This window comes from Barbus barbus, assembly GCF_936440315.1.
Source record: "Barbus barbus genome assembly, chromosome: 15".
NCBI classification, from domain to species: domain Eukaryota; kingdom Metazoa; phylum Chordata; class Actinopteri; order Cypriniformes; family Cyprinidae; genus Barbus; species Barbus barbus.
Window position 1 is genome coordinate 7,268,268 of NC_136743.1, and position 10,497 is coordinate 7,278,764.

Consider the following 10,497-nt stretch of genomic DNA (forward strand, 5'->3'; position numbering starts at 1 on the left):
CGAAATTTTGTCGGGTTTCTAAAACATTGCGTCTAATGAAGCACTGCAGTTCAAACTTTTGGGGTTGGTAAGATTTTTTATGTTTTTGAAAGTAGTCCCTTATGTTCACCAAGGCTGCATTTCTTTGACCAAAATACAGCACAGTATATTGAAATATTATATTATTTGAATATATTTTAAAAATGTAATTTTTTTCTTACAATTTGAATTTTCAGCATCTTTAGTGTCACTTGATCCTTCAAAAATCATTCTAATATGCTGATTTGGTATTATTAGCAATGTTGAAAACAGTTGTACTGTATAATATTTGAGGAAACCATTTTTTTCAGGATTTTTTGATGAATAGAAATTTCAGAAGAACATCATTTATTTGATATAGGAGGCTTTTGTTAACAATTATTGTGATGTTTAATTCCTCCTCCTCCATTCATTTTCATTTATTTCTTTTAAAAGAAAATCTTTCTGATCCCAAACTTTTGAATGGTAGTATAGCAGTATGAAATATCAATCATATTGTGATTATATTCCATTGTGCAGCATTTTTGCTTTCAGTGAAAATTGAAAAATGACTTGTTGCTGGAGCATCTAGTGTTTATTTGAATATGGTTTAACTGCTCTATAAAATCTCTACTATCACATTATCTAGTCCAGCATTGGCAGAAAAAGCCAGATTGGTACATTTTTAGTCAAACTAAAGCATTTACATTACCTTTTAGTCTGACTGAAATTAAACTATTAAAAGTGCATGTAAACATAGTGAGTTTAAAGCCACCAGTTTTAGTGCTTTTCAAAATGGGCCATTTGTGCTTAATTTTATCCATTACAGTGAAAGAATTAAAGAAAGATCATGTTGAATAGATAAATAAAAGATAAATCTGTAAATAAAAAGTTTCTAATGGTGAAAGACTTTCTTTCCACCACAAACTTAAGAACATCTATTCTTCACCAATTCTGATAAAGCTGATATCCTGTTTTCCTCTCTCTCTCTCCTTCTCTCTTCCTCCCTCTCTCCGTGTGTGTGTTTTGTCGTTTGATGGTTTAGTTTCTTCCCTCTGTCTCCCTCTCTCCCTCCACCCAGCCCTTCAAAGATGACATGGACCTGAAGCAGGACCTCCAGAGCGACACGGTGGAGCCCAAGGTGGAGGAGTATGAGCCCAAGGTAAGAAGCAGCGCAGGTGCATATAGATACATCAGTGCTATACTTAAAGGAGAAGTGTACAATTGTTTTGGAATTCCAGTTTACTGTCAGTTTATTAAGTACATTGATTGCCTCTAAAAGTGTAAAATATACTGTGGCACTATCAAAACTTTTCACTATTTGATACCTCAACCAGCCTCACACAGTAACACTGGCTCAACCAATGCTGTGAGTTTGGGGCAGGGCTATCTATTTGCCTGACCAAAAGCAAACAGGAGAAGTGTTCTTGAAAGCTGTCATTATTTTTGAAATGCTGTTTGCTGATGCTGGTGGTGCAGAAATTACACACTTTAGCTTTAATGTTTGACACAGACAGAGGAAGTATTATAGCTATGGTCCAACATTTTTATGGAATTATTTTTCTAAAATATATATTTTTTTCCTTTGTATATATTACTATCAGAAGTTTGGTGAGTCTTTTTAAATAAGACTTTATTTTCATCAAAGAATACTGAAAAAATGTATTACGGTTTCCATAAAATATTAAGAAGCACTACAGTTTTCAACATAATGATAATAATATGAAATGTTTCTGGAGCATAAATTCAGCATATTAGAATGATTATTGAATGGTCACGTGATACTGAAAACTGAAAATCTTTAAAATCTTACCAACCCCACGCTTTTTAACGTTAGTGTGTGCAAACACACAGATGTTTACACACTCCTATACAGTGCCTATAAACTAGGACTAAATGTGTGGTCACATTAGAAAAATTTCAGCAAAATGACCAACCAACAAAATGATGCCTCACATAAAACTCTCAATCTTGCAGATTCCTATTGCAAAGGCTGCGTTTAACCCATGAAATTTACATAAACTTAATTTTGAAATACATATCATATTAGTGAAATAATATATTTCTGTCATTTCAGGACCCCACCAATGGCTACTACAACGTTCGAGCTACGACACATGACGAGGTCCGCACCTCTACCCGCTCCCTGCTGTACCAGGAATTCCGGCCACTGAATCCCGCTTCAGTTTCGGCGACAGCCAGCGGCCCAGCAGCCAATGTTCACCCAGTACCCACAGGCCGTTATGAGCCCCGACCCGCTTCCCGGGTGGCTCACAACACATACACCCATTTTAACACCATTGCCAGGGCGTCGCAAATCCAAGCCCCGCCCAACCCTGTGTCCAAGACCACAGACTATTCTGGAGAACGTGGCCTGCTGGAATCAACCAATCCACTGGCTTTTGACAGCTATGCTTATTCAACGACACCTCAATACAGGTTAGGCCTCGCCCCGCATTTGGAGGCAGGACCAGCCTATGAAATGTATCCTACGGGACAAGGGGTGGGGACGAGTCAAGACGCCAACACGGGAAAATACCCCAGCTCCGCCCAATTTCCATATTCAACCCCGCCCACAGAATACTCTCAGAGACACACGCAGAGAATGCAGACTCATGTGTGAAACAAACACACTTACCAACAAAAAAGCACTTCCGTAGATCAAAATATATGGTAGACATTAATTTTTACACACTCTTACAGTCTGAAACTTTCTCTCCAACACAACTATATGCAAACACACACACACATTGCGTTTTCTACCTTTACAACAGTATGATTGAGAGAAAAAAGTGCCCAAATAATAAATGACTGCAGCAGAAGAGGAAATCACAAGAGGTCACAGCAATGAGCGGAGAGAAAGCATGTAAACCTTATCATCTTTCCCTCTTCTTTCCAAATTTGAAGAAGATGGGTCAATGTGGTAAAACCAATCCTCTAAAATCTCTGCACCAAAATGAGACACTGCAAAGCAGCCACTGGCGAGGTTTCTCCATGTGAACTGTATTGGCTGAAAGAATGGCCAATAGAAGGCTGGAGGGCACCAGAATCCATCAACTACTGAGTATAAAGCCCAGTGAAAGCCTGATCGCTATGCACTGGAGTTTACACTGGACCTGTTTAGATCTGTCCCATCAATCAACCTAATAAAATATGATGCGTTTTAAATTATGGGAATTGTGGGTGGGCTCACACTGATTGTATAATCCACAATGTGATATTGCAGAACAAGGCAGTGAATTGAAGAATACTGCAGGTGTCGACAATCGCTTGTGAAAGAACTCACCGTACGGCCCGCTCACATCACCACTGCTCACACTGCCCGAGCTCCTCGTAGGAATAGCTGTCCGCTGCCAGTTTGAACTCTTCTGATAGGACGGAGACGCGAGTATCTGGGTAAACGCCACCAGTGCTTTTAACTCTGAAAGCTGGAGTTTATGTAACAATTTAGGATTTTTTTACAAATGGATGCTACTCACAGTGTCAAAGTGAGCTTACAGACTCTTCTCTGAACACACACTCTGCCTCCTTCCAAGAAAACCTCTTGAGTATTTGACGTTTTGTGTTTCTGTGTGTGTGAGAGAGAGTGTTTTTGCTTTCTCTGAAGTGTCCATGTATTTGTCCTTCATACTTTCAAAGTAGAGTAGAGTGCTTTTCCATATTTGTATCTGAACTAAATTGCATTTGAAAGCGCTTTTATATTATTTTTCTAAGCGGTAAGGAGTCAAAGATCGAATGGTTTTTGGTATAAGCAATGTAAAGGAGAATATTGTTTTAAAACTTTTTTTAAGTTCATGATTTGTACATTTGTCTAAATTCTGTAAAGGGATGTTGAATCAGATCATAAGAGCAAAGTTTAAAATAATACTAAAATGGAAGCGATTTCTTCATTCATGTCCTGAGTTTCTGTAAAAGCATTTATGCAAAATAAAGAAGGGCTTTCATTATGAGCTCAAAAACCTTTCTGCTCTGCAGAAAAGCTCAATTTGTGCAGAAGATATTTCTGCTGTTTAGTTTAAATCTGGATTGATTTAAGTTTAATCTGCCGAAATGTACATCACCTTTTGGCCAATACTAAAAATTTGCAATGATCAATACATTTTGGTTCAATAAATTAGCAGCTCTGATCAGGTTTGACTGTTTTTTAAATGAAGTAGAAATTTTACAAAGAATTGGTTATAGGAGCTGCTCTGTTAGTTTGCAGGCACACATTTACAAAATGGGTTTTCATTAACTATCCATGTTAAATATCTTTATGACTTTGAGAATGATTTGGCACTTTTATGTATGACGAGGACAGTGAATTTGACGAATCAAATTCACATATCAGAGACGGAAAGATGAGGGAATGAATGTGCAATACTGTGTTTATATTGTGAATGTGAGAGCATGTTTCAGTGTGACTCATGAGATCTATTTCCTCATGCTCCTGTTAAAAAAGACCTGTAACTTTTTGTTTTTGTTTTATTCATCTGCTAAAATGTAAAATACAAAAGAAAAATGTTTTTTTCCCCACAGCACATTTTAGTTTTGTTTTTTTTATAAATTGTATGTGGTTATTTTTCCACAGTATTACAAAATAAAAACATCTTTCATAGTGACTCATATCGTCATACAGTAACAACATCATACAGTACATACCTCTTATAAAAAAAAAGGTTACACTTTACTTGAAGGGGTGTGCATAAGACTGACATGACATTCATAATCATGACATGGCACATGAATATGAAGGTTTATGACAACTGTCATTAAGTGTCATTCGCTCAGTTATGTAATATGTTTTTAATGCAAAGATGACATTGTTTGAGATGTTTTTGTTGTGGGCTAGGGTTAGGGTTAGGGTAAGGGTCAAATAATGTCATCTTTGCATTAAATACATTCAGTTAGAGTTTAAATTTTCTTAGTGATAAAAAATTACCTCAGCTTATGCTTAAAACTATAGGGAGCCCTCTTACATTATAAGGTTACAATTAGGCCTAACAACTTAACCCAAACTTAAATTTAATTACTATTTATTTTTAAATAGATAATCAACACTCAACTTTAAAAAAAAAATTGTATGCAAACATGTAAATTGCACATAATGCGTTTTTTAAATGAACGTATAAATAATACAATTTCTAGGTTGTTAAAATATATTCAATTATACACTGGCTGTCATAGCATGTTTAATAACAAATTAATTTAAACATACATTAGACTAACAGGTTTAGTAAAATATAATGAGTATATGGTGTAATATTTCACGAAATGCTCCTCTCTAGACTACAGTTCTGTATTCATTCGGTACACATGCATACCGAACCGGTTGGGTACGAATACGTGTTCAGTTACATCCCTAACTCCTTATACAGCAGTTTAGGACTGGCATTCAATTCATGTGTTGCTTGGTGACATGAAATTCTTGATAGTTTGGCTTAAAAGGTTGAGAAAGACTGTTAAGATTGTTAATGCCTGAAATTCACTCACCACAGTTCTTTACAGCGGTGAAGTTCAGGTCGGAGCATCTTCAGATTATCAGATGTTACATGGAGTTTCAGGTTTCTGATGTGTTCACAGCACTGTAAACAGTACTTCAACACCCAACAATCTGTCATTTTCAGTGGTGTATTCGACAGATCTATCAAAACCAAACCTTCCAAGACCTTTCCAACAAAGCTCTTCTCATGAAGCTCATAGAGACAATGGAGAATGAACAGCATGTGTTCATTTTGATATCTCTGTGAACACTGATTGATCCATTCCTTAAGCTGGGTTTCTACGCTGATAGAGACAGCTATGTTGAGCTTTTCAAAGAACGATGGGATCCTTTTTTTCTTATAGACACCACAGAGGAACAGAATCACATGCTGCAGCAGTTTTGCATGTCTTCTACATCTGCGGTTGAAAAGTCTCTATCAGTTCAAGAGGAAAAAGCACATCCTCTCTCTACAGTGTGAAGCAGCTCTTTCACTTTTTCCTGGGACTCTTCTTCCTCCAGAAGGACATAGTACAGAGCAGTGAAGAACTCCTGAAAGCTGTGATGCATGAAACTGAACATTGTCTCCTGCCAGTAAAAGTAATCAATTGATTACCCAACAATATAATTACACCGAATATTTATCATTGCCATTTCTTTTTAGAAAAACAAAATTGCGATAAGCAGAGCAAGTACAAAAAGTGCCCATACCAATGTCTTGTTTCTGATAGATTTCTCTCTGTCTCTTCCTATATTTTAGTTCAGAGGGGTCACTGGGCTTTACATCTGCACCTGATGTTTGTGTGTTGAGCTCTGGAGAAAGAAAAAATATTCAGGACACACGTCTAGTCAGGATAGAGCATTAGGGCTTCACAATGAGGGCATTTGGGATAAATCAAGTTGAGTGGGATATCAAGTGTGATTGTGATAAATGTATTAAGTCTAAAATCAAACTCACACCAGTAAATTAGACACCCTGCACACTGGTGAAGTGTCATGTTTTAATGTTAAAATAGTTTCTTCACAGATTGCCAGTTTAATTTGCAGAGACAACTAGAGTAACATCTGTTTTTTTCAAATCTAAAATACATCACCTTTCTTATTGTGGTAGGATTCTGTTAAATACAGAATGTAGAATCCTCTGTTAAAGGGGGGCTCATTTTTGAAGTGAAAATAAGGACCTACCTGTCATCCTAGACATGCTGTGTGGAGTCTCTTCCAATGCTGGCAAGATTTTTTTAAAGCCATGAGAGATCTTCAAAAAACAAACAAAAGGAATGAGTGTGTTAAGCAGATCAAGTACAAGAAGTGCACACTGTTACGTCATCGTTTTGGTTCTCTCTTGGTCGTTTGACAGGCTATGTGGTCTCCAATGAGCCTGTAGTTACAAGTACAGTGATCTGAAAATGTAAGTGCAAACCCTGACATATGTTTATCACAACATATATGGACAGAGATATTGGACTGTCATTTCACCAATTTTAAAAGATAAAAGGCATCATATATAATTAAAAAATTACTTACAATGTACTTTTTCCACAGCACAACAAGTAACAGTCATTATGCAGATGCCTCTATAATAAATAATGTTAATCAGAAAATAATTCTGCATGGAGGAATGGTCAGAAGCAATCCTACTTACTTTACTGGGGACTGTAGGTGGCAACAATGCTAGGTGTTTTTCGTGCCCTGAAAAAGAATTATGGCATAGGAAAAGTGAAGATTAAGTACAAAGCAGTATGAAGGCATTCTAATATAGATTTAGAATCAAGTTTGAAATAAGCTTGATGTATTTAAAGTGATTACATTTTACAGTATCAATGGAAAATAAATAATATAAGAAACCTTCATTGTCAGATTGACTGTAACAAAGACAAAGCTCAAGTTAAGTCATTTTTATAAGTAAAAACAAGACTCAATACCATCAGTTGGCTTCTGAAGTTCAGGATATTTTCTCCGCCTCTTATATTCAGGACTGTCAACTGCACGGTCACTAAAATTCAAATCTAAACCAAAAATCCATAAAGATCAATCGAGATTTGTAACGACTTCCATAGCTATGCCGCTACGATTTGTGCTACCCTGTCAGATTACCCATTAAAACAGTTGGTTGCATAACCAATACCTATCAGATTTTGCTTCCGGCATGATATTAATGTGGTGTGAGACTTCATAACGTGTACACTACCCCCACCCTAAAAACGGATCTTACCCCGGGACTATTGTTTTAGCATCATCAATAGATATAGATTTTTTAAATCATCTCATTACATATGATTCAGACTGCAAGTTTTCATATTGACAAAAATGTAGCCCAATTTCATGTGCAGGTGGGGAGATTTTAAATTCTGCGGGACAAAAGCGCAGCAAGAAGCTTCAAAAATGTATCACATTAAGTTAGAAGATCTTCCACAGTATCAATTCTGCCTGCAGCAAGGCGAAAACAACTGCTGTTATCGTACGGTATATAGAAGTTATCACATTGCAGAAGCAAAGACCTCACCTGGCTGCAGCCAGTAAATATAAAACTATTTTATTTATTTTATTAATGATAATGGTATGCTTTTTTCAATACTCTTATGTATTCTGATACTTAAGAGAAAAAAAATCATGCTTTTGTAAATTATTATGACAAATTCGAAACTGTGGCATACTAGGTAATAATTATGAGATGACATGGATGCACAAGATTATTTTCTCCAGCAGAGGACAGCACAGTCCACTTTCCGATAAACTAGGCACAAGTTTTGTTGTGGGCTTGGGGTTAAAATTGAAACCAAAAGAAAAGATGAAAACATTCATTTGAAACCACTCTACACCACACGTCTGCCTGACAGTCATATTTGTAATATCAACTAACATAATTTATGATACGTAAATCATAATCTTTTTAAACTGATAAATCACTTGAATGTTTTGCTGCCTGTCATAGCATCAGAGGCGTCATGCACTCATTATTTTTGAGGGGGCACGAGTGTGTGTGTGTGGGGGGGGGGGGGGGGGGGGGGGGGTTGTCATGTGACACAGCAGACAATAGCACTTATGTTTTATTTGTATTTTTTTCCTTTTTATTCAAAACACTCCCAAACCAAACGCATTAACTATATCATGGAATATCTTGATTGTCGCCTATATTTTGATGGTCAAAGTAGCCTAATGTAGTCTATTAACTATGCATAAAAACCTGTCTGTTTACTTAAGTAACATATATGGGTGTCATGCCATAACATATTTTTAATACGACTGACTTTATATTTAATGTGAATATTAAAAACATTGTAAGTTTGGCTACTTATCATAACACTTTCATTGTACAGAAAGACAGCAAATAACAGTTACATTATCAAAGAACATTTTCACAGACAGTCTAGAGTTCAAGCACTCTCAAAAACTCCCATTAAAATCACTATGAAATAAATATCTTACAGATTCATACACAGATATGCAGGTATTCAGTCAGCGAGCGAGTGATGAAAACACCGCATTTTAGCGATGACTCATCTGAACGCCTCTGATTGGTCAATGCATTTATAAGCTCAACAGAATCGTGTGTGATTGGTTATAATGCGCAGTGCTGTAAAAAAAAAAATTAACGATTTAATCACACTGGTGTGATTGTATTAAACATAGAAAATATTTTTCGGCAATTTTTTTGTCTTTTGGAAGCTGCATTCAAAATCCACTTGGCTCAAAATGGGCATGACGCCTCTGCATAGCATCCACATATTTTTGAATAGGATTTGAGGGGGACCAGGTGTAATATTTTAAGAATCATCTGTTTAAAAAATATATATTGTTCGAGTCCTAATATGAATACTGGGAGAATATTTTGACGAACAATGGGTTGGCCTCATACAGGTTTTAATCTTTTAACCCTCTGGGGTCTGAGGTGATTTTGGGGCCCTTGAGATGTTTTGACATGCCCTGATATTTGTGCTTATTTCAGCTACTTATAACATACTATTGACCAACATGTATTTTTTTTTTTTTTTGTATTCAGCACAAACTGTGCTACAATAATATGTGACCAAGATGGATGTAGATGTTTGCATTTGTTAGAAAAACAATATTATGCGTGGTTAGTAAGTTTTGGGGGGAAAAATTTAGCTGAAATAAGGCAATAAACGCCACACTAAATAGTCCTGAATAAGACTTTTGAGTAATCAGTCTTGCAGGCTAGAATATTTACTTCACAATTATGTGAAAATCCTTCTGCTTACTCATTCACAGAAAACAATATATTGATTTAAATTTTTTAAAGACATGTTTTGTGATCGAAAGCCAATATTGGGAGAGGTAATGGCCTTGAATATTAAGTGATTTTCCCCTGAGAGACAATCTGATATCAGTGAGTGTGGATCAACATATTCCAATGTTTAATTTAAAACAATAACCCTGATCCAACCCCAGTATCTTTGCTTATGAATGACAGAAGACAACTGAAATTCTGTGCATCGGACGCGTCGCAATACTTTCATTATATAAAAGGCGAAAGATTTATTTTATACGATCTGAAGATCTAAATCTAATTTGAGTGGGACCATTTTGGGGGAGCTCTTAGTCTGTACTTTGTTACAAATAAAACCAAAGAAGTGTCCTTTAAAATTGCTTGCAGGATATATCCTGTTAATGAATCATTAGAGCTTAGAGATTACAACTGCTCTTTCTGTAATTGTAAAAAAAGTGTCTATATATTTTTTGAATGTCCCTGTTCATATTCTTTTTAATTATTATTATTATTTTTTTTTAATTGCCTCAATTTGTACTTACAAAATGTGTAAATATGAGAAATATGTCAAGAACTTGCTGTTGAATTTTCTAATTTTGAAAGTTAAAAAAAGCTACTTTCAGTGTGTTGCACTGACGCCGATATTTAACCTGCATTTAAAGAGTTAAACAAACTACATCATCAGACTTCCCAGCCTGTCGGGGGCGCTCCCGATATTACAAGAATAACCATATTCCCCGTAAATATCCCTCTAAACTCTTTTCGTCCGCTTGCTTCTTAATGTAATAAACGCTTAATACATACACAGAAT

The 10,497-nt window shown here is 36.0% G+C and overlaps 1 protein-coding gene across 1 annotated transcript in view; it reads left to right on the plus strand.

Moving 5' to 3' along the window:
* LOC306881750 (kin of IRRE-like protein 1) overlaps positions 1-2,620 on the plus strand; it is a gene marked incomplete at both ends in the record, with an annotated part of 31,976 nt that extends 29,356 nt beyond the window's left edge. The window contains 2 exons of the mRNA XM_079435999.1: positions 1,079-1,159; positions 2,075-2,620. Of these exons, the coding sequence (XP_079292125.1) occupies positions 1,079-1,159; positions 2,075-2,620 (627 nt within the window). The remainder of the gene's footprint in view (positions 1-1,078; positions 1,160-2,074) is intronic.
* Positions 2,621-10,497: the final 7,877 nt, after the last annotated feature.